General features: G+C 42.0%; 1 protein-coding gene across 8 annotated transcripts in view; it reads left to right on the top strand.

Annotated features, from left to right (window-relative positions):
• The window catches only part of GALNT10 (polypeptide N-acetylgalactosaminyltransferase 10), a 216506-nt gene that overhangs the window by 95660 nt on the left and 92882 nt on the right, over nucleotides 1-27964 (top strand). For all 8 annotated transcript variants that reach the window (XR_005358379.1, XR_005358378.1, XR_005358375.1 and 5 more), the window contains exon 3: nucleotides 1821-1959. Coding sequence is in view for 2 of the 8 variants with exons in the window: in XM_038534954.1 (XP_038390882.1) it covers nucleotides 1821-1959 (139 nt within the window). In the remaining 6 variants the exon portion in view is untranslated. The remainder of the gene's footprint in view (nucleotides 1-1820; nucleotides 1960-27964) is intronic.

Raw genomic sequence — 27964 nt, 5'->3', positions numbered from 1 at the left:
CAGAGCCTTGGTTTCCCCATCAATCAGTGGGGCTCATACTTCCTGCTAGAAGAACCTTGGGGTGTTGTTGTGAAGGTGACAAGTACGGTGATGGGAAGGAAACAACTTTACAATACTCAAAAGCACCATAGATATATAAGAATTGGAATACGACTTGTTTTTATCTCAGTTAAAGGCACCCACCACTATTGATTTCTTTTTTAGATTACATTATGAAAAAAACAGACTACAACAAGCCTCTAAATAGAGATGATATAATAACCAGTGGTCTTGGAAATCTAAAGCATGGCAGTGCTTTTTCTGTAGACCAGTGATTGAAAATGAAGTAGGGGTGGGTGCTGCTTAAACTGAAAAATGAAACATTTGAAAAGAGCTGATTTGCCAGTTATCCTACCAGAATTATCAGAACAGGGGCCTAACTAGCAAGAAAAAGAGTAAGCAATGGAGACATTATTAAGAATAATAAGAACCAGCTTGTGATGAGTGCTAACTCTGTGCCAGGCATCTTGCCCTGCCTTTGCTCCTTAATCATTACATTGAATCTTCTTATCCCAATTAATACAAAGGGCAAAGCCCTATCATAAAAAGGCAAATGGCATGCCCAGGATGACAGAACTGTGAGTAGCAGGTTTGGGCTTCAAGCTGTACCCTGCCAGACTCTAGGGCCTGAACTGAGTCACTCCTCTGTACTGCCTTCCAGAAACTTCCCTCCCCAAGCAGATGCTTCTGGCTCTCCTTTTTCTGTTGGCTGCAATTTGTGTCCCTTGCGGCATCCATCCTGGGCACGAGCCAGCAGCATCTTACAGCGGAGCCTTCCGAGTTACAGATGGTGGCGTCCTCTCTGTCATCTGGCTGTGTGGAAGTAGGCACAGCCCTTGGCCGCACCTGTCGGCTTGTACCTTCCCATCAAGCTGATGTTGTCAACATTTACTTTGCAAAGCAAATAGGGGTGTTGCTCAGACCATGAGCTCCAGAAGATGAGGTGATTTTTAATGAATTGATTTTATGGCCATTTCTTCAAGACTCTCACCAGTTGCAGATTATTGAGCTATTATTGCAGGGGTTGGTGTGGACATTCCTGCTCATCACCTGCACCCTGGGAACCCAGAGAATAACTGCGAGGTGCATCAGGGATACTTTCCCCAGAGGGATTGTGCAGAGTAAAGGACAGCTAGCACTTTATCCACCCAAATCCTTGCCTCAAAGCAACACTTTTCAGGCAATCGTGGCTTAGGCTAGGCAGATCTTAACTGTCTGCTGACTTAAAAGATCAAAGCATCTTTTAGCATTTGGAACATTTTTATTTGCATATGAAGTTTGTCCTGCCTAGAGAGTGATCATAATACTGTTTATAAATTCTGTCATGTATGCAACTTCACATTTGACTTTCTCAATGGGTTGTGGGAACCAGATGGAACAAGCAGCAATTTAGAGAGTTGGGGTAACTGGCCCAAGGTTGGTCAACTCCCATGCAGGCCTTCTGTCCAGGTAATAGGATGCCATGGTCAGGGATGTTTGGGGCCCCTGGAAGAGCAGGGGAAGTATGGACTTTGGAGCCTACATCCATAGAATGAAGTTTCACATGTCCACCCTGATGGCTTGCTGTGGGAATTACGTGAGAACAGGCCTGTAAAGTGCATAGAATGGCCATGGCTGAATAAATGCTCATTCCTTGCCCATCTTTATACTCCCCCCACAAAATCTGGAGGCCCACTCTGTATCCAAGTATAAAGTTTCACCTCTGTGGTTTAATCATATCTTTCATCCTTCTTCCCCCACTCCATTCAGTTAGCAATGTTGACTTTGCTCTTTGCTCCTAGGAAATGGAGAACAAGGCAGACCTTACCCCATGACCGACGCTGAGAGAGTGGATCAGGCGTACCGAGAAAATGGATTTAACATTTACGTCAGTGATAAAATCTCCCTGAATCGCTCACTCCCTGATATCCGGCACCCAAAGTGAGTGTGACATCTCTCATCTTCTGGATCTAAGGATTTTGCATGTGGCTCTTGATGAGAATTAATTAAAGAAGCAGGTACATAAAGTGGCTGTACCTCCTTGGAACACAGGGCCTTGGTGCAGAGGTTTATTGACCGGATTCTCCTAGATTTGGAGGTGGGGTGGCAGAGGGATAAGAAAGAGCTGGCCTCCTTCCTCTTTTCAGGCAGTGGGAACTGTGGGACCGCTGTGTTTTCCCTCTGCTCTGGCCTATGGGAACATTCAAACCTCATATTCAGACAGCTGCAGCGACAGTTTCAACTCCATGCTCCCCACTTTCTGTGTGATACATATTTATTTCCTTTGCTTAAAAGCAGCTTTATTTTAGCCATCCTATGCACCTATGTATTTATGTCTTTTTTTATAAGCTGTCTCAAGTGACTTTGAGCCAGGACACATCATAGCAGTGAGGAAGAAGGTTAGAGTGGCAGCCAACATTCTCTGCATGGCTGTCATATGTAGGTACTTTGTTGGCATCACCTGAGGTTCCTGTGAGGTAGATCCTATAATGGTGCCCATTTTACAGCTGGGGAAACTGAGACTGAAATGAACATCATAACTTATGGCCCTAAGGTGGCAAAGAAGCTGAGCCAGGTCTCCAGCTCAACCAGAACCTGTACTCTGGACCTTAAGCTGTCCTGCCTCCCTAGCCGTTTTCAGTAGGCTTGTTGTGGTGGTTGTGGTGATTTTCTAGCAGAGCAGGAGTCTTCAAATCCGTATGCAGGAGCGTCAGCCAGAGGAATATTAGAGCCCAGGATATTGTGCCTCACCCCTATAAATCCCCATTCAGTAGATCTGAGTTGGGACCCAAGAACCTGAATTATAAGTAAGCTCCCGCATGGTGCTGTTGCAACTTATCTTGGGTCTACCCTTTGGGAACCTCCACAAGTAGAATTCAAAATAGCTTCTACAGGAAGGCAGTACCAAGGGTCACTGGAGCAATGAGTGTTTTGCTCAGAGGTTAAGAAAGTAGAGCCCAGGAAAAGATAATAGCATCTAACACTTAGTAGGTGCTTACTGTATGCCAGGCATGGTTCTCTGCCAGTGGTTCTCAAAGTGTGGTTTCCAAGCCAGCAGTGCCATGGGTACCTAGGAGTGTGTTAGACATGCAAATTCTCAGTTCCCAGCCTTGTTCTACTGCATCATGTTAGACATGCAAATTCTCAGTTCCCAGCCTCATTCTTCTGCATCAAAAGCCTTTGGGAGGGGCCCAGCAATCAGTGTTTTAACAAGCCCTACAGGTGATTCTGATGCAAAGCTTAAGTTTTAGAAGATGTTCTAGGTACTTTAGGTGCCTACCTTACTCAGCCAGACTTTCCAAAAACCCACTGAGGTACGTACTTTTATTACCATCATTTGCGGATCAGGAATCGAGGTGTGAGAAGGTTAGATAATTTGCATGGGATGGCACAGCTGGTGAGTTGAGCCAGAACCTGAATGCAAGGAGTCTGACCTAGTATCCGTGATCCATAAGGTCTTTCCACCTAGAACTCAATTGGTAGAATGCAGTACAGGCATACCTCAGAGATATTGCAGGTTCTGTTCCGGAACACTGCATAATAAAGTGAGTCAGATGAATTTTTTGGTTTCCCTATGTATATGAAAGTTACATTTACACTATACTTTTGTCTGTTATGTGTGCAATAGCATTATATCTAAAAAACAACATACGTACCTTAATTTAAAAACACTTTATTGCTAAAAGATGCTAACCACCATCTGAGCTTTCAGTAAGTTGTAATCTTTTTGTTGGTGGTGTCTGCTGACTGATCAGAGTGGCAGTTACTGAAGGCCAGGGTGGCTGTGCCAATTTCCTAAAATAAAACAACAATGAAGTTTGCTGCATCAATCAACTCTTCCTTTCAAGAAAGATTTCTCTATAGCATATGATGCTGTTTGATAGCATTTACCCACAAGAGAACTTCTTTCAAAATCAAAAATCAATCCTCTCAAGCCCTGCCATGCTTTATCAACTCAGTCTATGTAATATTCTAAATGCTTTGTTGTCATTTCAACAATGTTCACGGTGTCTTCCCCAGTAGTTTCCATCTTAAGAAACTACTTTTTTTGCTCACCCATAAGAAGCAGCTCCACATCCATTAAAGTTTTATCATGAGATTGCAGCAATTCAATATAATAATGATAATGAGGAAGTTTGAAATATTGTGAGAATTACCGGTATATCACACACACAGACACACACATGCAAAGTGAGCAAATACTGTTGGAAAAATAGCCCCAACAGACTTGCCCAACATGGGTTTGCCACAAACTTTTACTTTTAAAAAACACAGTATCTACAAAACCCAGTACAGCGAAGTGACCGTAAAACAAGGCATGCCAATACTAAAGAATTAATCTTGGTAGCACGTTTGGGCTACTGACAAAATGCTTCCTGCCCCATTCCATCTTTCAGTTCCCACAACAGTATGTTTAGATTGGCCTTATGATTATCCTCTCTACTTTGTAGGTAAGGAACCCACACAGCTAGGAATCTGTCTCCCAGAAAGCGTGCTGTTTATCCAGGATGGGCCCTGTTCATAAGGACTTCTTGCCATGAGAGGAGGGAGCGTGGGGCCTCAGAATGCTTGTCCCTCGTGTTTGCAGTTTGTTTCGTGGTCTTCACTGTCAAGCCCCAGATTTTTCAACTGAGAATATAGTTCAGATATTACTGATGTTGCTGGATTCAGAACTGTGACCTGACTCTGAGGGTCAGAAACTCAATTTATGTGTTTAGCCCCTTGCAGAGTTCAGAATTCCGCACTAATTTCATCTTGCTAGCTCTAGAAAATAAGTTTAGCAGAGAGCACTGCACTCTCACCTCGGCTGCTATTCTGTGCTACTGTGGGGTCTCAACTCTAGTTGTACCTGGGGTGGTTTTATAAACATACAGAGGCCAGGGCCCCACCCCAGACCACTAGAATCTGAGTCTCTGGGGTGCATCCAGGGCCTCAGTATTTTCTAAAACCTCGTAAAGCAACTCTCACTTACATAACCAGGGTAGAGAAACTACTGGTGTGAAATAAAGAATATGTTTATAATTAGAGAGAAGCTAGGTGTGGTCACAACTTTCATCTGTCCATTCATCTGTCCATTCATCTGTCCGGTCAGTAATTATATAGGAATGGTCTTCTCAGTGCTAAGCCTTATGCTTGATGCCAGGAATACCATGGTCAATGAGCCATTATTGCTCCCTTGTGCAAGAGGTGGGGACAGATGGGCTAAGCAGGTTCTTACACCAGAGATGAGAAGACCAGTAGTAAGAGTAGACGCAGAGTACTTGGAACTCCGGAGGACCCTTCACCCAGCATCCCCAGCCTTTTTGGGGAGATCCTAAAGGTAGAGGAGTAGGCATGGGGTACACAATCTCTGGCTTACTGTAAGATTAAAAGTGAGTCTCCCAGCTGGTTAGAGGTCCCCACTTGAAGCTTGGCACCTTTGTCACCATTGCACCACTCTTTCCCAACAGCTCAGGAAAAAAAAAGTCTTGGGAATGCCTATGTGGCTCAGTGGTTTAGTGCCTGCCTTCAGCCAAGGGCATGATCCTGGGGTCCTGGGATCGAGTCCCACATGCAGTCCCTGCATGGAGCCTGCTTCTCTCTCTCTGCCTGTGTCTCTGCCTCTCTCTCTCTCTCTGTATGTGTCTCTCATGAATAAATAAATAAAATATTTTTTAAAAAGTCTTCTTAATCTAGGAGTCCTGGGGCCCACAGAGAGGTCTGTGGGTAGAACTCAGGAGGGTCTATAAACCTGAATGAGGTGAAACACTGCATTTTTCTTTTCATTAACCTTTAACTGAAATGTGGTATTCCTTTGCATTATAACTGTAGGCAACAAAGCCCATGATGTTGTCACCAAAAGAAATCATTTACTTTTACATCACTTTATGAATATCTAGAAATGTCATGAATACTCGTCACTGCTTTGAAGTAAAGGTAGTTTTAGAACAGCCACTAGAGGGGATCCCCGGGTGGCGCAGCAGTTTGGCACCTGCCTTTGGCCCAGGGTGTGATCCTGGAGACCCGGGATCGAATCCCACATCAGACTCCCGGTGCATGGATCCTGCTTCTCCCTCTGCCTGTGTCTCTGCCCCTCTCTCTCTCTCTCTCTCTCTCTCTGTGTGTGTGACTATCATAAATAAATAAAAAAAAAAATTAGAACTGCCACTAGAGTATATTATTTAATATGTTCAGAAGGAAACACTTTTATTACTATATTTCAAACTTTTTTTCATTATTTTTATAACTATATCTTAGTCCAATTGATTTCCTTTATAATCTGGTCTCTTATTTTATGCATTATAAATGCTGCCCTGAGAAGTGACCATAGGCTTCACCAGCCTGGGAGAGGGGTCCAGGGCATCAGTAAGGTGAGGAACCACTGTTCTAGGTGGGTGTGAATTGAGCCTAAGGACGCCTCAGACTCTATTGTCACCCTACCCAGCTAGCATTCAAGTCACCATGAAGGATGTCACTAAATCCAGTGCTCTTGACACTCCCTGCCCTCCCTCTACCAACACACACTTTTTAGAATTCCCAGTGTGGAAGCTCACTTTCTAGAAATGAGTTGACAGATGTCTTGAAGAGCTTTATTTTTTCCCTGGGCTAGGGGGTGGGGTGGGGGTGGGGGGCGGTTAGTGGATCTTCCTGCAGACAGCAGAAATGTGTGAGGAAATTAGAGCAGTGGAGACATTCTCTCCCTCTGGTTTCTTTGAGCTGAAACGACTTCTCTAGCAGGAGCTGAGGTGATGTTTGCTTTTTACTTCTTCAACTGAATTTTGGCAATGGCATGCCAAGAACAGGATTGAGGGGCTGTGTGTGCCAGCTGCTTTTACTTTCCCCAGAAGCTGCACCAGGGGCCATAGAGCCACAGAGAATGGAAACCAGTCAGTTCAGCCTGACTTGCTGGGCTTGCATATGGGAGGCTCTGAGGGAACCTACCCTCTGCACCACCTGCCCATGGAGTAGGAGCAGAGACTGCTTGGGGTGCTGGCCTGCTTTCCCTGCTCCCAGGGAGGTGTGAGGTCTCAGTAACTATACATGGAGGCCCCTCCAGGGCACAGAGCTGATGGCAACAGCTCCAACTACTGAAGTGCCTGGGGTCTGAAGGTTCTATGCAAAGTTCTCTGAGAAAATTGTGATTTTCTCCCGTGCAAAGATTACCCATGGTGGAACTGAAAGCAGTCAAAGACCATTCATGGTAGGAATGAAAACTCTATACGATCCTGGCCTCCTTCCCCCAGCCCATTGGTTTTGCTTTCAGTAACAAATGGACCCAAGTGGTATCTTTGTTGCAATAAGAGGCCCAAACCTACTAGATTCCTGGTTCTGTGCTTCTTTTGTTTCTTTTTGCTTGTTGCTTTTTGTTAAATTAACTCTGTTGATTTATGATATGTTTTGAATTTCCTCAAAAGAACTTAGAGAAGTTCATGGTGTTGTAATAGGACAGTATTCTGTTGATCGCTTCAACATCTCTAACAGGTTACAGAAGCAACAAGGGAGGCAATTAGAGCCTATTCATTTTGACAGACATTTATTAAATATATACTCTGGAAAGAAAGACAACTTATCAACACAAGTTTAAATCAACCACACTTATAGCACTAGTTGTAATGATAATAATAGTGCTCCGAAGATGAATGTACACCCAGACATACAAAAATGCTATTTGGGAGCCAAGACAGAGTAACAGACATCCTCCTGCCTGAAATAACAACAAACGACAAACTGTGAGGCAATGGTTTATAAGACATTGGTCATCAGTTAGTGATAGGCAGTAATCCTTAAGAGATGGGAAATAAATGAAATAAGTCCTACACGTTCCCCAACTTTTGTCTCTAGAGAGTTTCCAGACCATAGTGTAGGGAGGGGAACCCAGATGGAGCCCGGAGGACTTCCTGAACTGAAGAGAGGGAGTGAAAGTCCAGGGAGACCAAAGAGGCCAGAGTTCACAGGACAAAGTCCTAGACAGGAGAGAGCTATGCAGAGAGTGAGCTGAGGAGATCTGCAGATGGTTCCCTTGACCAGTCAGCAGATTTCTGATGAGTACTTGCCTATGCAGAAGCTTCCCAAGACTGAGAAAGGGATCACCCAAAAGGACTAGAGGGAACACTGCTTAGCTCTCACACAGGGCTGAGACTCTCTTCCATTCAGACTGAGAAACCTTATAACTCATAACTTCTGGAAAATTATATAGAGCGCTTAAAAGAATTTTACCTCATGAAAACTAATAATTAGTCCTAGACTGAACAGTGCTCTGGACTAGTCTATAAAATAATAAATTATGACCCAGAAAGGTCAAACTTTTTCCAAGTAACTTAACTGCATTCCAGAACAAAGCTTGGGATTATAGACAAAGATTCAGTGTGGACCAAGGTAAAACCCAGAGAAAGATTATCAGGCATGCCAAGAAGGCATGAAATATGGCCCATAATGAGAAAAATACTAATCAAAATAAATCTAGAGTTGACAAAGATTTTAGAATTAGCAGAGGACACTAAAACAGTTTATAACTGTATTCCATATGTTTCAAAAATTAATTAGATACATGGAGGATATAAAGAAGCCCAAACTGAACTTCTAGAAATGAAACTAACAATGCCTACAGTGAAAAATAGTGTAGGGGATGAATGGCAGCTTAGATACTGCGGGGGGGGGAGGGAGTGAAACTGAAGAGTAGGAAAAGAAACTACTCCAAAGTAAAATACAGAAAAAGAATTTTTCAAAATTAAAAGAGCATTAATGCACTATGGGATAATGTTTAGCAGTCACATATCCAGGTAATTGGAGTCCATGAATGGGAGGACAAAAACATTGGCCAAAAGTTTTCCGAGTGACAAACTAACTATAAGACCACAGATCCAAGAAACTCAATGAAACCCAATCCAAGAAACATGACCAAAATGACACCACTGTGTATCATAATCAAATTACTACAAACCAGTGATGAAGACAAAGTTTTAAAGTGAGTAGAGAAGGGACTCCTGGGTGGCTCAGTGGTTGAGCGTCTGCCATGGAACTCCAGGATCGAGTCCCACGTCGGGCTCCCTGCATGGAGCCTGCTTCTCCCTCTGCCTGTGTCTCTGCCTTTCTCTCTGTGTCTCTCATGAATAAATAAATAAAATTAAAAACAAAATAAGTAGAGAAATAAAACATTTTATACAGAGGACCAAAGACAAGGAGGACAGAATTCTCACTGGAAATGTTAGAGGCAAGAGCATGGTCTAACAACATCTTTAAGGTACTAAAAGTAAAAACTCTGTCAATCTAGAATTTTACACCCAGTAAAAATATCTTTCAAAAGTAAAGGCAAAATAGAGACTTAGACACAAAAAAAGCTGAAAGAATTTATCACAGCAATTATGTACTATAAGAAATGTTAAAGGAAGTCCTTTAGGAAAAAGAATATGGTAACAGATAGAAATAGGGATTTCATTTACAAAGAATGAAGATCACTGGAAATAGTAACTATGGGAGTAAATATACACTATTTCTTACCTCTCTTAACCCCATTCCCTACATTATTTCTTGTTTACATGATTTATTGTTTAAATCTTTTTAAAAGGTATCTGACATGTAACCAGAAATAAAAACAACATATTGTTGGGTTTAAACTTATGTGAAAGGAAAATGTATGCCAACAGAAATATCAGAGAAGAGAAATGACAATATACTACTCTTTGACTCTCATACTACTTGTGAAGTGATACAATATCCTTTAAAGGTATACTGTTACAACTTTAAAATGTATCCTATAAATCATAGAAATGAACACTAAAATAGCAAAACAAAGAGTTATAGCTAATAAGCCAACAAGGAAGATAAAATGGAGTAATGAAAAGTATTCAGTTAATCCAGAAGAATGCAGAAAAAAGAGAGAAAAGGGAACTGAGATCAGAAAAAAAGAAATAGCAAATACCAAGATGATGGACTTTAATCATACCAAGAATCACATTAAAAGTAAATACACTAAAAAAAAAAAAAAAGTAAATACACTAATTATAACTGAAACAGCCAGAGAATGTCCAATTAGATAAGACAGCAAGATTCAACTACATGCTGGCTGCAAGAAACACAGCTTAAATAAAAAGATACAAATAAAAGTGAAAGAAAAGATAGGAAAGATCTGTAATGCCAGCATTAATCAAAAGAAAACTTTGGTGGCTATATGAATATCAGTTAAAGCAGAATTCAGAGCAAAGAATATCTGGGATAAAGAAGATGGTTTCATAATTTAATAAAGAGGTCCTTCATCAAGAAAACAAAGCAACCCTAAATGTTTATGTATCTCATAAGAGAACTTAAAAATACCTGATGCAAAAACTGATGGAAGTGCAAAGAAAAATAGACATAGCCACAACTATGAGATTTCAACACTTTTCTCTCAAAAATTGATAGAACAATTAGACAGAAAATCAGCAAGGATATAGTAGACTTTGAACAGTGTTATCCACCAGCATGACCAACTGACATTTATAGAATGTTCTACCCAGTATTAACAGAATGTACATTTCTTTTCAAGTATATACAGAAGGTTTATGAAGATAGATCATATTCTGGGTTAGAAAACAAGTCTTCATAAATTTAAAAGGATTCAAGTGATACAAAACATGTTTTCTGACCATAGAGTGGAATTAAATTTAGAAACCAGTAACAGAATAGTCTCTTAAAATTTCCAAATGTTTGGAAACTATGTAATTCATGTTATGAATAACAGATGGGTCAAAGAAGAAACCAAAAGGAAAATTAGAAACTATTTTGAACGAATGGTAATGAAAACAGCATATCAGAATTTGTGGGATGTCACTAGAGGAGTACTTAAGGGGAAATTTGTAGCATTCAGTGGTTATATTAGAGAAGAAAAATGGTCTCAAATTGATGACATCAGCTTCTGCTTTAAGATATTAGAAAAATAAGTGCAAGTTAATCCAAAATAAGCAGAAGAAAGGGAATAAAAAAGATCAAAGCAGAGATCAATAAAGTAGAAAATAGAAAAACAATATAGAAAAATCAATGAAACCAAAAGCTGACTCTTTAAGATGGTCAATTTAAATAGATTAACATCTAACTAGACTGATATGGAGAAAAAGAGAGAAGACACAAATTACCAATACCAGGAACGAGAGAGGCAATATAATGATATAGCTCCTATAACTATTAAGAGAATAATGAATATTCTGAACAACTTTATGCCTGTAAATTCAGCAATATAGATGAAATAATAAATTCCTGGAAAGGCACAAACTGCCAAAGCCCACTCAAAAAGAAATGATCCAAAATAGTCTTGTATCTATTAATGATATTGATACTATAGTTAAGAACCTCCCCACAAAGAAAACTCTGGGTCCAGATGGGTTCACTGGTGAATTCTTTAAAAAAAAAAAAAAAATAGGGATCCCTGGGTGGCGCAGCGGTTTGGCGCCTGCCTTTGGCCCAGGGCGCGATCCTGGAGACCCGGGATCGAATCCCACGTCAGGCTCCCGGTGCATGGAGCCTGCTTCTCCCTCTGCCTGTGTCTCTGCCTCTCTCTCTCTCTCTCTCTCTGTGACTATCATAAATAAATAAAAATTAAAAAAAAAAAAAAAATAGAAGAAAGAAAGAAAGAAAGAAAGAAAGAAAGAAAGAAAGAAAGAAAGGAGAAAGAAAGAAAGAAAGAAAGAAAGAAAGAAAGAAAGAAAGAAAGAAAGAAAGAAAAGAAAAGAAAGAATACAAACTCTACCTAAACTCTTCCAAAAAATTAAAGAGAGTGGAGTACTTTCCACTTCATTGTGAACTCAGCATTACCCTGATACAAAAACAAGACAAAGACATTGCAGGAAAATCACATTACAGACCTCATGAACAGGTTCATGAACATCCCTCATGAACAGGTTGGACAGGTGGTATTATTATCATCATCATTACTCACTTTTTTCCAGATCAGCAAATAGGAGAATCAAACTGGGGGAGGGAGAATGACTTGTGGCCAAAGTCACACAGGTAAACCCTGGTTAGAGTTCTATCTAGAGTCCAATTGGAAATGGATTTGTTGTGGTCATTTGCCAACCATTGCAGTATCCAAAACACCCAGATAAAAGAGTGAGGAATCAAGAGGAGGAAGATGTCTGAGAGGAAATGGCTCCATGACCCATAAGAACTGGCAGCACTGAGGTCCTATTCAGGGATGTTAATGTGGCCTTGGTGATGCTGAGGGCCTGAGAACCAGGAAAGCCTGATGTTTATAAATATCCCCAGAAACAGAAGCAGAATCTTCTCAAATGGTTATGTAAACCTGAGTAAGAAAGACCAAGGGATATAACAATCGAGCTTTCCTGACGCAGAAGGCATTGCCAGCTATGCATTGGTGTTGGGGATCCTGGAAGCTAACGGAAGCTGTTGACAGAGCTGCTGCCTGTGTTCTTGGGCTCCTGCCCTGCATGGCCAGCTATGGATGTACCCAGGGCTAAGTCAGGAACTTAATCTAAAGTAACTGTGGATGTATTAAGGGCTTCCTTCCCGCTCCCCCCACCCGCTATCTGTAGCCCACCAAAAACAGAGCTAGCACCACTCATTTATATTAAAATGGTCAAGTGTCAGTCCTTGCCTTAAAGAGATCTCAAGCTTATTAGTCACTGGAAACTGTCTCTGCAAATCATTCATTCATTCAACAAATATTTATCATGAGTCTACTACGTGTGCTTATTGTATGGACTAGTCCCTGGGGAAACAGCAATGAACAAAATAAGCAAAATTTCCTTTTTCCCTGGAGCTTACATTCTACTGTGTAGAGGAAGTCATAAACAAATAAATGTATTACTGTTTCAGATGGTGATAAATGGATATAAGAAACATAGAGGCAAAGTAAGGGGTAGGGAAAGTGATGGAAATGGGATAGATTTTATTTCAGTGATAGGGAGAGGCCTCTCTAATAAAGATGACATATGAACAGAGATACCAAGAAATGAAGGGGGTCTAGCAGAGTAGGAAACTGGAGGAAGAACTCTTCAGGCAGAAGAAACAAGGAAACAAATGCAAATGCCCTGGGGCCATCATGCTTGCCCTTGGAGCCCAGTGAACCAAGGGGAAAGTGATGAGAAGCAAGGCTGGAGAGATGTCAGGGCCACATGAGCCTTTGGCTCTTACCAAAGGGGGTGAGATGGGAAGTCCTGGGAGTTTTGAGCAGAAAGTGACATAATCTGATTTTCATTTTCTGAGGAATACTTCAGTTGCTATGTTGAGAACAGGCTGTAGGCGGCCAATGGTGGAAGCAGGGAAACCAATTCGGAGTTTATTGCAGCCAGGCAGAGAAGAGCGACAGTGACTCAGACCACGGTGACAGGGACATGGCAGAGAAGCAGTGGCTCCATTCTAGATATACTTTGAAGGTGGAGATGACAGGATTTGCTTACAGACAATATGGGTATAAGAAGAGAAGAGATCGAGATAATGCCAAGGTTTTTGGCTAGAGCAACTGGGAAGATGGAGTTGCCATTTACAGAAACAAAGGTTTTGAGAAGAGCAGATTTGGGGAAAATGAAGTTTATTTCTGTCAAGTTTAAGACATCATTAAACATCCAAATGATGAGGTCTAGTAGGCAGCTTAGTAAATGATGCCATTTATGTTGTGAAAAATGGTGACGGGATCCTTTTCTGAGTTGCTCTGTTTTTATTGTGGTTTTAATTAACTTGCTTTCCTTGAATAGCAAGAAATGCCTGAAGCATAATGGATAGTAAATCTAAAAATGATCCAAGATCAGCTGTGGTCTGCTGTGTTGTGGTGTGTGGGATGATGGAGTTTGTGTGCCATGTGTGTAGGTCATAGCAGAGGCCGTGCACACCTCCTCCTACCCTCTGTAATGGGAATGAATGACTGGAGTCTGCATTCACCCCTGTCCCACCTGCCCCAGTGCTGAGAGGTTTGTCAGACCTCCGTAGAGCAGTGACAGGCTTGGAAGACATATTTAGTGTGTATTTTTACAGTTTTTATCCTTTTTATCATGATTTGTGTGCTGGAGTAAGCTCGGCTGACACTTTGTAATGGAGAACTTCAGTATGAGATTAGCACCCCCAAGATGCTCAGTCTGGGAGGGATGAGGACTCCCTGGTTTGGCAGGTGGGTAGCAAGGCTGTTGTTAGTAGGGGCAGGAAGGTGGAAGGAAGGGTTGTGTGGTGATTTGTGAACTGAGAAAGAAAAAAGTCCAGGTTCCTTTGGAGCATCACTGATTTTTCAGGAGGCTTAAATCAGTTCTCCTCTGAAATTAAATGACTCCTTTCTTTGTTTCTTTCAAGACAATAGTTATTGATCTACCGGACCTAATATTGGGATTTAAAGTTGCTCATAAGCCTTAAAATAAAATGGCAGCCAATAAAACCTCTCAAACTGACTTCTTTCCTATAATTGTAAAAACAGACTTCAGTGAATTCAACCCTTGGGTTGAAATTACAGAGATAAATAGCTTGTAAGCAAAAATGGCTGCCTGTCAACTAAAAAATCAAATGGGCATGTATCCCCTACAATTTATGCTAGGCAAAAACCACTCGACATCCACATGAGCTGATGTGTGGTTTCTATTCTTTTATCATTTCTGCAGACCAATGCATTTTCTTTTTTTTTTTTTCAATGCATTTTCTGAGTCCTCTACTTCTAGAAATGGATGCTGTGTTCTCCATGAATGATAACAATGTCTCCCATTTATCAAGTGCTTCTGTGCCAAGCATGGAGCTGAACACTTTACCAGCCTCCTTTTACTTCTTCCCACTTTGAGGTTTTGCGTGATTTTTTTTCCCTTTATGTTTGAACACCATCTTCTTGTTTACAAAAACACTATTGCAACCCTTTGTGATTCTAGCCTCTCTGAAATTGTTTGTATCTAATGGGGATCACTAGCTCCATTTTACAGATGCACGAACTGAACCTCAGATGATCTCAGCCAGCAGAGAAGACTCAAACCTAAATCCAAGCATATGCTCTTTCTGCTGCCTCACACACAGACTGAGACCCATTCCTCACAGAGAAGAAAGAGCTTTTTAAATTCTAATCCCTTGTGCATGATGGTTCTTGGACCAGGCATGGCAAGCAGGATTGGCGAGATAAGTATAAATAGACACAACCAGTAGACAACTTAGTTTGCATTTCTTACCATGCTTATCTAGGAGCAGAGAGGTAACACTCAGTAAAATTGGTTACAGAGATGGGTTTTATCTCTAAGTGGTGTTGGCCTTGAAAGGGTTTAAGAAAAAAGAGAATGAGACTCTGAGTTAAGGTGATGGTCACTTCTCTCCCTTCATTAAGATGGCCTCCATGGTGGTAAGACCAGCAGAGCAGCTCAGTGGAGGAACCGTGTTAAATAGAATAGGACCCCATTCACTCCTGATTATAAACCTCCTGCTCCATACCTTTTTAGGGGGAAGAAATCAGTAGTACCCATCCCCATCCCACCACCCACCTCCAATCCTAAACCTGCCCAGATAGTGAATGCAAACAGTTTAGCTCTCTGTAGGTTTTTTTTTTCCTTTGTTTATACAACATGTATAGACAGATGAAGGGATCTGGGGTTTTTTTTGGCGGGGGGTGGGGAGTGGGGGTTTGTTTTTTGTTTTTGTTTTTTTACAAAAAATGTGGTTGTACTATATATATTTTATTCTACAAGTAGCTTTTTTCCCTTAATGTATTATGGTCATGTTTCCAAGACATTTCTGACAGCTGTGTAACAGTCCACAAGAATCTAACCTATTCAACCATTACTCTGTTGATAGGCATACAGGTTGTTTTTTCTAGTTCTCTGTCTCTGGACACCGAGCGGCAGCAATATCCTTGAACACATATCTTTACATTTTTGCTTTTTTCTTTTCTCCTCTTTTGTGAATCATCAAGAGTCTTGTTATTAAAGCCCAGTTTCTCCTAATGATATTTGCCCAGCAGTTGGCATTTAACCAGGATCTGAAGCATGGTCCTTCTGGTGGTTATTTCATGCTGCTAGTTCCAGGTACCTTGATTTTGCATGACGTATCGATTAACCAGAGCTCCCCTTTCCCGCTGTCAGCCTGTGTTGAAAGCTGTAGCATGGGGAATATGTTGCGTGTTACATCTGTGGGAGGACCAACTTTATCATGTAGGACAGCTGTGTAAAGAAACCGTTGGGTTTTGCTGCGTGCTTTTTAAATTTTTTTGTTGTTGTTTTTGTAACTATTTTAAGACCAGATATGCTCTGAACAAAGGGCTTTCCAAAATGTGAGTTCAAAAGGGAAGGAAAAGGTAGCACAAACCAAAATCCCTTAAATACTGCTTGCATCTGAAGTCTGGTTCCGGTTAGGGGGTGCAACATTGGTGATGAACAGACAGTACGGGGTGCATAGGTAATAATAATAAACCCTTGTGATTCTCTGAGCTGTCTGTTGAAAAGAGGAAAGAGCAGGTGGGTGCAGCTGGCTTCTAGCAGAGCCTCCCTGAATGGAAAAGGACCTTCATAAAGATGTCAGCCTTGGCGCATGTTGTCACACTAATCTTCTGGCTCCTTTGATTCTAGCCAGACTGTTAAAGAGAAAGCCAGCGCCTATCCCATCCCTCAGAGAGGTGTAGCGAAGGGCTAGGAGCCAAGCCCCAGCTGAGGAGGGAAGGCTTGCTGTCAGGATGTATCAGGAGAGGGCCCAGATCTGCATCTGGGGGGAGGATGGGGGCAGGAGCTTTTCACACTCTGCCCACTAAGACCCAGTTTCTTCCTTTTGTTCCAGAGCCTGGAGCTATTTATAACTTCCTCTTAGCTTCTTGGTGGCTCCAGAGCCCATTGGACATAGTCTTACTGAAAATGTTTTATTATAAGGGACTATCCTTTATGCAAAATAGAGAGGGAAAAGCATACATAATAGAATACTAAACTTAAACTATGTGCTGGAAAATGACCTACACTGTGGCCTTTAGAAGGTGGAAACTCATATTTATGAGCCAGATACTGTACCAGGTATATTAACCTGTGGTATCACTTTCATTCCTTGTGACAACCTCAATAGGAAGGAATTATATCCCCATTTTAGCCAAATGGAAACTGAGTCTTAGGCAAGCTGTGACGTTCCCAAGGCGACCCCTTGCTAAGTGACAGATGTGGGATTTGGACCCAGATCTAAGGGTCTCTTTAGCCCATGCCACTTCCCTCACCACACCTGCTGTTGCCACTTTCAGAAATACCCTTTCCTGTGGGCCACTGTTTGAGATAATGGGTATGTCATCTCACTCTGTGACTCCGGGAAGGTCCCTCTTCATTCTGGGCCTCAGTTTCCCCATCTGTAAAATAAGAAGCACAAACAAGGTGACCTTCAGACCCCTCCAGCCTTCCTATGCAGTGATTTTCATTGGCTCTCCATGTTGAAGCTATGCATATGGCCTGGGAACAGTAGTTGGCCTTTTTCCTCAACCCAAAGAGATCCTGGCTTCTGCCACCCCCGAGACATACAAACCAACTCCCAAAGGCCCGTCTGGTCAGCAGAAAACCCAAAACCGTCATCTGCTGGCAGCAGAGGGTGTGTCGATTTGATTCCCATGAGAAGGTGCTAAAATGGTGCGCCCATTTCTAGAAGAAGATTGTTTAGTACAAACATTGGGTACAAACATTGGGAGTACAAACATTGGGAGCTTTCACGTAGCAGAGTCAGTCCACAAGGATTTTTTCAAAAGATCATTCTCTTAAAATAACACAGCTTACCCTTATATTCACTAAAGAACAATTCATACCTGCAAGTCATACCTGCACTGTGTAGAGCACAGTGGTGGTAAAACCCCATGGGCTGTAGGTAATTGCTCATGATGCCATGGTGGCCCAGTTGACACAGTATTGGTAAGGCCTCACTAATCATGTGAAAAAATATGGCGTGCCCCAGCAGCCTCAAGTGTCCGTGACCTGGAAGTCTCAATTTCCATTATTGCATTATTTCTGGAGCTTAGAAATCTTAATTCTATAAGGGTCCATTCTTTTCAAGATAATAAAGAAAAAATAAGGATACTTCATCCAGTTCAAGTACAACTTCTGAATGCATGTTGTTTTTCTTTTCTGCGAATGGATTTAGGAATAGGATGGACTCCTTGGCCACAAGATTACTTTAATTGATGAGGCAGTTCCCTGCAAGGAGGCAGGGGCAATAAAGAGAAAGGGGAATGTAGCTAGTTGGAATGTGGGAAAAGCCAGCTAGGCTTTCAAGGGGGAGGAGGTGGAACCAAGGCATAGCCAGGCTTCCCAGTGCCTGAAGTGGAAAGATCCTTCCAAGTCCAGCTACCAAATTTTCTTATGACCCCCTCAACAGCAGAAATTTCAGTACCCCATCATCAAGAGACCTTGATTCTTCTCCATATAGCTCTGTGTCAGCTTCCCTCATTAACTCTCAGACTCCCTTTCCATATGTCAAGGTGCATCTCCAAGAAAGATAAAGAGAATTTGGTTAGCCTGGTGCACTCATTTAGGCACATTTCTTGCTAGGCCATTGACTATTGGGAACTTGATGCATTGGCTGCCTTGGGTCAGGGCTCTACCCCTGCCCCAGATACCATCATAGCCAGGAAAGGTGTGGTCATGGGGCCCACCCAGGACTCCTTCCTCAACTGTCTGAGCTCAGGCATAGCCATTTCTGTTCAAGGAGAAGACATGGCTAAGGGAGGCACCACGATTGACCTGATCTGCACAGATGTTTCTTTTTGGACTAGAATGGCACTTGATGTACCTTTACATTTGCAGAGCATCAAGATGTTCCTATCCTATTCACTTCTCAGTTCATACCTGCAAGTCCATTTTCTTTTAAAGATTTTATTTGTTTGGAGGGGGGGGGGAGAGATCATGTGAGCAAGCACAAGCAAAGGGAGGGGCACAGGGAGAGGGAGAAGCAGACTCCTTGATGAGCAGGGAGCCCGATGAGGAGCTCTATCCCAGGACCCAAGATCATGACCTGAGCCAAAGGCAGATGCTTAACCAACTGAGCCACCCAGGCAGCCCCTGTAAGTCCACTTTAAAAAGGAGGAAACAGGCCCATTTTAAAAAGGAAAAAACTGAGGCTTGCAGAGTTTTGGTGACTTGCCCAAGGTTATGCAACTAATAGTCTTTTTGGTTCCACATCCATACAAACTACGTCTCATAAATGTAAATAAACATTGAATGGACATCAGCAAGCATATTGAAAGCATCCGCATTCCTCCTTGTGGTCGTTTTTATGCTGAAGTTCTCTAGGCTGTGTGGTCCAGCGACCCACAGACCTGCTAGGCCCCCGGCAGCACTTGGAACATGACAGCAGACACCAGCTCCTTGAAACTATGCAAGATTCAGATTTATTCTTTACATGCAGAGTTTCCAAAGGCTTTCCTCTTTGTGTTGTGACTAAAGTGAAGAGCCAGCCCCAGCTCCCAGTCCAGTACACACTGGCTGTGTGGTCTGGGATCTCCATGCAGCCTCTGTAAGCCTCACCTCCATACTTGGAGCACAAAAGGATTGGACTAGGCCCTTCCACCTCAAGTTCAACCCCACAATCATAAGTCACCTATTCACTGTTGGTGCAGGGCTGAGCGCAAGGATACACCACTCATAATGCCTTCACACTTCGTCTTTCTAGTCTGTTTTCTTTTTTTTTTTTTTTTTTCTAGTCTGTTTTCATCTGCTCTCCCCTCACAGCCACATGCAGTGAGGCAGGAAAAAATATCATAATTTACTACTGCTTATTTATTTGTCTGCCCCCCCCCCCCCCTTCCAACTCTGTATCCCTTAGGGACAATGCCTTGTTCCTCACCAGTGTGATCCCAGGGCTTAGCATAGTACCTGTGACAGAGTAGGTGCTCAGGAAACATTTCTTAAATACATGTGTGATTGAAGAAGTGAGCAAATGAGAATATTTTGAGCCATGAGCTGGCTAAAGCCTGGGTTACCAAGAATAGGATGCATGTCTACAAGAAAAAAACTCTTTTATTTAGGGCTCACTAAAGCCCTGTGCCTCTCTCTGGAATGTCCATCCCTGATTCCAAGAGAATTGAAATCAGGAGCGTCCTCTTGCTGTGAGTTCTTCCCCACATTTACCCACCTCCAAGGACGGAGGTAGCCACTCCCTCCACATGGCTGTTTTACATGTACAGGCTCACCTAGTTACCATGACATTCTCATGGCATTATCATCCCCATTTCACAGATAAGAAACTGAGGCTCTGCAAGGATGGAAACCCACCCCTGGGTCTCATGGCTGCAGAGTGGCAGGGTCAGGATTCAAACCCAAGTCGAGAGCATTTTTGCTCCCTTAGGCACATACAATATCAGGTTTGTTCAATTGACTTGCAGTTCAGTTAGGTCTGCGGACGGTATCCCATGCTAGGGAATTAAATGTCTTTTATCATTCCCTTCAAAATGATTGGATTGTTCTATTCAAAGATGGCTTGCAGAGAAGATTTTTGAAATGCTTCCCTTTGATTCTGACTTCCTTTCTTTTATATTCTAGTGCTCCAGCATTAAGCTCCGAGGGTGCATCTTAAGGGCCAGTATATTAGATTTGTCTTTGTGTCCCAGGAGCTCAGAATCCTTCAGGGAATATTAATTTGGGGGCTGCTCCACCACTGATGGGCTCAGTTATCTCTCACTCGTCCCACCGCCTCCCACCCTCATGACAGCCCTCAGCCCTGACCCCTTTCTCCCAGTCAGTGATAAACAGAATTCTGCAGTGGGAGACAGAGGCTGCCCCCTGCAGATCAGAGGTGACTCCTGGGGCACCATTTCTCCCTCTGGCCTTCAGAAGCCATCCTTAGGTCCAAAACAGATTAATTTGATTAAGAGGGCTTAGAGATGATCCAGTGATAACAGCAAGGATTCTTTTAGTGACGAGCGACAGAGACCTAACTCAGACAGACTTAAGAAAATGTATTGACTCACAAAACTGAAAAGGGCAGGAGCAGAGCTTGGCTTCTGCTATAGCTGGATCCGAGCCCCTAAATGATGCCAGTAGGAAACCCTTTCCAACTCTAGGCTCTATTTTCTATTCTGTTCAATTCACTTTAAAACAGGGAACAAAAAAAAAAAAGTAAAACAGGGAACACACATGGTGGCCCTAGGCAGACGAGACTTATATCCTCCCATGTTTAATGTCAACAGAAAAGAGCCAATTTCTCTCTTAGCAGAGATGTACTCTAATTTACAGGTGCTCATCCTTGAATCGTCACTTTGTTGGAGAGATGCAGTGTTCTGATTGCTGAGCCAGACTCCCTTGCCCCTCTCAAGGCAAGGCAAGGACCTCCCCGTGAACCCTATAGAATTAAAGGGTGGAAGATTCCTCAAGGAAAATCAGGATGCTATTACCAAAGAAGGAGAAAGAATATAGAGCAGGTGCCCGAGACTTGCCCTTTGCATCTGTCCAGTTCCCTTATTGGCATGAGGGGAACCTGAGATCCAGCCAGAAAAAGGGGCTTGGATTGTTGCATGGCTGAGCAGAAACTAGAAGCCAGGGTGTCAGACTTCTGCTTAGTTCCTTGGATTTTTGTCTTTTATCTCTTCGTTCTTCTTTTTACTTGTATAATTAATATCATTGCTACATTATCCATATAAAAGTATTAACATGTATAAAGGGCAGATGGGATTTCAGTCCAGGCTGTCGCCCTTACCAGCTCTTTGACCTCAGGCAAGTTACTTAGCTTCTCTGTGCCTGGTTTCTTCCTCTTTGTAATGGGAATAATGATAGTCTGTACCTGGAAAGAGCATTGTGACAATTAAATGAAATGACTTTGTGCATATAAAGTGCTTAGAACATTGCTTGACATAATGGAGATCCTTAACAGTTATTTTCTGTTATCATCATTATCATCTTCTACTTTATTTTTAACTGCTTGTCAGCATTCTATAGTGTGAAGTGTCCATCATTTATTTAATCTTTCCCTGTTGATGGACATTTACTTTGTTTCTCCTCATTTCACTATTTCAGAGTGGGTCAGGGAATGCCCCGGCCATGGCCCTTTGTCCTCATGCTGTGCTTGTGTAAGTCTTGGGTTGGAACCTCCTCAGACTGTGAACCACGTGATAATGGAAGTGCCTCAAGGGACTTACGGGCTAAACCTCCACAGGTGCCCCTTTTAGGGCATCAATGGGGGGGCAGAAATATTGAGGCAAGAGGGCATTGCCATCAAGTGGGTTTGCCATGTGCCGTGTTATAGAAACAAATATGTGGGCAGAGAAGTGTGCAGAAAAGACATTCCCTAAATATTTAGCAGAGGTCAGCCCCAAGTGTTAGGATGGTACTGGGATTGTGCATTAGCCTTTCTGTGTTTTTTAGATTTTTATCCTAAGCAGTTATCATTATTGTCATCAAGAAAAACACTGTGGTATTTTTTTTAATTCAAGTATAATTAGCATACAGTATTATATTAATTTCAGGTGCACAATATAGTAACCTAACAATTCTTTATGCAGTGCTCATCACGATAAGTGTACTCTTTTTTTTTTTTTTTTTTAAGATTTTTAATGTATTTATTCATGAAAGAGAGGCAGAGACACAGGCAGAGGGAGAAGCAGGCTCCATGCACCGGGAGCCCGACGTGGGATTCGATCCCAGGTCTCCAGAATCGCGCCCTGGGCCAAAGGCAGGCGCTAAACCACTACACCACCCAGGGATCCCCGATAAGTGTACTCTTAATCCCCTTCACCTCTTTCACCCCTGCCCCACTCCTCTCCCCTCTGGTAACCATCAGCTCATTCTCTATAGTTAAGAGTCTGTTCTCTTGTTTGTCTCTTTTTATTTTTGGTTGGTTTGCTTTGTTTCTTAAATCCCACATATGAATGAAAATGTATAGTATCTGTCTTCCTCTGACTTATTTTGCTTAGTATTACATCCTCTAGATCCATTCCTGTTGTTGCAAATGGCAAGATTTCATTCTTTGTTATGGCTGAATAATATTCCATTGTCTGTCGATGGACACTTGGGCTGTTTCCATGTCTTGGCTATTGTAAATAATGCAATGCAGTACACATAGGGGTGCATGTATCTTTCTGAATTAGTCTTTTTGCTTTCTTTGGGTAAATAGTAGTGGAATTAGTGGATCATATGGTAATTCTATTTTCAATTTTTTGAGGAACCTCCATACTGCTCCACAGTGGCTGCACCAGTTTGCATTCCCACCAGCGGTGCAAGAGGGTTCCTTTTTCTCCAAATCCTTGCCAACACCTGCTGTTTCTTATTATTATTATTATTATTTTTTTTTTTTTAGTCATTCCAACAGGTATAAAGTGATGCTCAACATCAGTAATCATTAGGGAAATGCAAATTAAAACCACAATGAGATATCATTTTACACCTGTCAGAATGGCTAAAATAAGTGTTATTTTAAATAAATACTATGTAGATTTGAGTCTAGGATCCAAGTAACTTGCCTCTGTGGGTCCTATTTTCAATGTATGGAAAATGGGATTAGCACTCTCTGGTTCACCTTCTTCCCTGGGGTGAAAGGAAAGAGAAGGAAAAGTGCTCTGGGAACCATCAGACACAATGAACCATGGGAAGGCAGAGTTGTCTGGTCATGGCCAAACCCAGCCTCCTTACATTGGGAGTATAGTGCCCAGTTTCTCTTCCTGGAGACTGCATTTTCTGTAGCTATTTTCTAAAGGCATTGGGCACAGGGATGCCTCATGTTTGTCACACATCAAAGAACTGTGCATAACTCTACCATCTAGTGTTGAAATCTTAAGACACAGTATGCAGACAGGTCTTAAAGGGGACTGCTAGGATGGGGGTGTCAGTGTGGGTGGGGGCCTTCTGTTTCCTCCTCACCGTCTCCAGCCAGGCCTCCTCTTCCTGCTGTTATCTGAGGCCTCATAAGAACAGGAAAGACAGGGCTTTTTGCATGAACTCCCCTACAGGAGGGTGGCTTGTGGACAAGTTTGTGGAACCAAACTTCCTGCTGGAGTCTGGAGAGATTGATTTCAGCATGTCACACAATTTTTTATTTAAACAAAGGGCCTCTACTAAGCTGGAACCAGACTAATGACTAGTGCCCATGGCAAAAGTCAAAGTGCTGTTGTGTGTTTATTTAGTAAATAAATGAGTGGATGGATAGAGAAGGGAGAAAAAGAGTAGTCCCCAGGCCCCTAACAAAGGTACATGTTCAAGGCTATGATCCAAGCTGAGCCTTTCATTTGAGTTCTGAATAATCTGTAATTCCATGATTGAATCAAAGTAGAAGTGAATTTAGTCTATTGTGGTGTTGCCTATTTCCCTTAATACATGATGGTGTTTGTGTGTCTGCTGGCAGGCTGTGGGGCCCAGCCTGGGGTTTGAGAGAGCCAGGCCTCTCTGTAGGGTAATAGCTCTATTGTATTTCACCCCGTGGACTCCAGGCAACTTATTACTGCTAACCAGCACCCCCAACTCTGCTTCAATCAAACAAGCCTCTTGTGAAATTGGATGGAAGGCAGGAATTTCTATAGCAAACTAGATAGCACCTGTCTTTCTTGGCCACAGAAGACCCAGCCGATTTAGGGAAAGGGATTTTTAAGAAGAGGTGCTTTAGTTTATTTGTGAAAACCCACATAATGAAGTTGGAGACGGCTCCCAGAGAACCTGGTTGACTTGACCAAAGGGATTAGAGGTGGGGGAGAGGCTGTCGGAGGGCTGCTGCCTGAGGCCTGGATAGAAAAGTTCCAACCAGATAGAGGAGCAAGACAGGTTGTGAAAGAAGTCCCAAGGTCCCAAGGGGAAAAAGACTGACTTGTCTAGCAGAACTATACTGGCAGAATTGGGGGGGGGGGGGGGGGGGCGGGGGCCTATCTACACAGCTGGAACTGAGCTCACTGCCAGACACCAAGGGTCCATTCTTGGGCTTGCCCTCCATCTCTAGCTTCCCTTGGTGTCTCTAGCAGAAGTAGAATTTGAGACTAAGGAGACTGTGGGTCCTAACCCATTTCCGCCTAATGTTTCTTTCTGAAAATTATCAGACATACAGAAAAGTTTCAAAAGAATTGTACATTAATGCTCATGTTTCACCATCTAGGTCCTGGAGTTAGCATTTCTCTTCCTGCTTGATCACATATCTGTCCATCCCTCTCTCCATCTGTCAATCTATTTTACTTTTTCAGATGTTTCAAAGTAAGTTGCAGAGAGCCCCTGGTGCATTTTAACAGTTGAACAATAGATTGCAGTGACATATGAAAGGAGACATTTTGTTGTTACATTTGTTGTTCCATAATTCCTCCAAAAAACTTCTTACCAGTCTTGCGGAGCTCCCTCCCACAATGTCTTTTATTTCTGGGCTGTCAAGTTCAAAGGTCTCCGGGGGCCTGCGAGGCAATGTAAGGGAGTGAAACAGCTCTGGTATATGGCTGTGGAGAGTGGTAAGAGCTGAGGGGACCCAGAGAGCACCTGCTTCATGGAGAGGAGTGTCCACTGTCAACTCCTGCCCACTGATGCCATGTGAGACTCATGAGAATGTTTTGTGAAATCTTCTACTTTGAAGTGTTTACAGACTGGACAAAGGTCATCAAAGATGACTTTTGTGTATGAGTTTTCTGTTGCTGCCATGGCAGGTTACCAGAAACTTAGCAGTTTAAACAACACAAAGTTATTCTTAACAGCTCTGCAAGTCAGACCCAGTCCAACATGGGTCTCACTGGGTTAAAATCAGTGTTGACCAGGCTGCATTCCCTTCTAGGAGCCTGGGGGAATCTTGCTTATATGGGGTTGTTGGCAGACTGGTTATGAAAAGTGAAACTCATTTTTTCTTGCTGGCCATCAGCTGAGGAATCATTCCCAGCTTCTAAAGGAAGCTTTCCTTTGCTTATGCCCACTTATGCCCACTTTCCTTGGCTTATGACCCCCTTCCTTCATCTTCAAAGCCAGCAATGGTGAGTTGAGTCCCTCTCACACTTCAGTTCTCTACTTTTTCCTTCTCAAACTCTGACTCATCCAGAAAGGTTCTCTACCTTTAGGACACCTGTGGTTATATTGGACCTACTTGGGTAATCCAGGCTCCTCAAACCATCTCAAGGTTCTAAACCTTAACCACATCTGCAAAGTCCCCTTTGTCATGTAAGCTTCTGAGGATTAAGGTGTAGACATCTTCGGGCTGCTACTCTGTCTACCATACGTAGTTTCTGACTGGAGACAAGGTAGACAGTTTTGTCATTCCCTCTGGGCCTCCCTGGTCCTCAGGTCCCATATTCTGGGCCCTGGGAAAACCCCTAATATCTCTAATTAAATCAACCCCACAGAAAAAAGGAAATGAAGGACAAAAGGAATATCAAATGTTATATAATGAGATTGTTAGTAGTGATATTGGTATTGCTTTTCTGAAACAATTATATATTATAGGAAAAAGCAAATAAGTAACTATGCTAATGTTAAGAACCTAGATTTTTAGCAAAAGAGGTAAAATATATAAAGCCAGACAAAACATCACAAGAAAACTATAAACCAATATCTGTTTTGGATGTAGATGCAAAAATCCTCAATAAAATACTAGCAAACCAAATTCAACAATATATAAGAAGGATTATATACCATGACCAAGTAGGGTTTATCCTAGGAATGCAAGGTTGGTTCAACATATGAAAATCAATGTTATACACTTAATTAATAGAATAAAGAACAAAACTATATGATCATTTCAGTAGATGCAGAAAAAGTATTTGACAAAATCCAACACTCTTCCATGATAAAAAACACTTGACAAATTCAGAATATAAGGGAACTTCATCAAGTTAATAAAGAACATCTATGAAAAACCCACATTAACATTATATTTATTGGTGAAATATTGTAAGCTTTTCCTCCTAAGACCAGGAACAAAATATGGGTTTATGCTCTTGCCACTTCTATTTAACGTTGTACTGGAGTTTCTAAACAAAGCAGTTAGACAAGAAAAAGAAATAAAAGCATCTAGATTGGAAAAAGTGAAACTCTACTTGCTCATGACATTGTCTTATGTATAGAAAATCCTAAGGAATACACACATACACAGAAATTCATAGAACTAATAAGTGAGTTCAGCAAGTTGTAGGATACAAGTTCAGTATACAAAAATCAATCATATTTCTATACATTAGTGAGAAAAATCTAAAAACAAAATGCATATTTACTAGACATTTCTCCAGAGAAATTCTACAAATGGCTAACAAGCATTTGAAAATATACTCAAAATCATTAGTCATTAGGAAAATGCAAGTCACACCATAATGAGATACCACTTCACACCCACTAGGATGGCTATAATCAAAAGGATGGACAATAACAAGAGTTGGACAGCATGTGGAGAAATCAGAACACTCAGAGGTTGCTAGTGGAAATGTAAAATGTTCCTGCAACTTTGGAAAACAGTTTGACAGTTCCTCAAAGAGTTAAACATGGATTTACCATATGGCGTAGCAGTTCTACTCCTTGGCATATACACAAGAGAACTGAAAACACGGTTACACAAAAACTTATACATGAATATTCGTAGAGCATTATTCATAATAGCCAAAAGGTAGAAACAACTCAAATATCAATCAATTGATGAATACGTAGATAATATATAGTATACCCATACAGTGGAATATTATTCAGCCATAAAAGGAATGAAGTACTGATACATGCTACAACATAGATGAACCTCAAAGTCATGTTCAGTGAAAGAAGCCAGACACAAAAGGCCACATATTAATGTTCTGCTTACATAAAACCTCCAGGATAGGAAAACTAATGGAAACAGAAAGCAAATTAGTGGTTACTAAAGACTGAGGGGAGGGATAATGGATAGTGACTGCTGATGGATATGAAGTTTATTTTGGGGGTGATTAAAATGTTCTGGAATTAGATAGTGGTAATGGTTGTACAACTTTGTGAGGATATTAAAAACTACTGGGTCACTTGGGTGGCTCAGTCAGTTAAGTGTCTGCCTTCAGCTCAGGTCATGATCTTAGTCGTGGGATGGAGCCCTGTGTCACACGCTCTGCTCAGCAAGGAGTCTGCTTCTCTCTGTCTCATATTCTCACTCTCTCTCAAGTAAATAAATAAAATCTTTT

This window comes from Canis lupus, chromosome 4 (genome assembly GCF_011100685.1).
Source record: "Canis lupus familiaris isolate Mischka breed German Shepherd chromosome 4, alternate assembly UU_Cfam_GSD_1.0, whole genome shotgun sequence".
Lineage (NCBI taxonomy): Eukaryota > Metazoa > Chordata > Mammalia > Carnivora > Canidae > Canis > Canis lupus.
The sequence above is the reverse complement of the archived record's forward strand: the minus strand, read 5'-3'. Positions and strand labels throughout refer to the sequence as shown.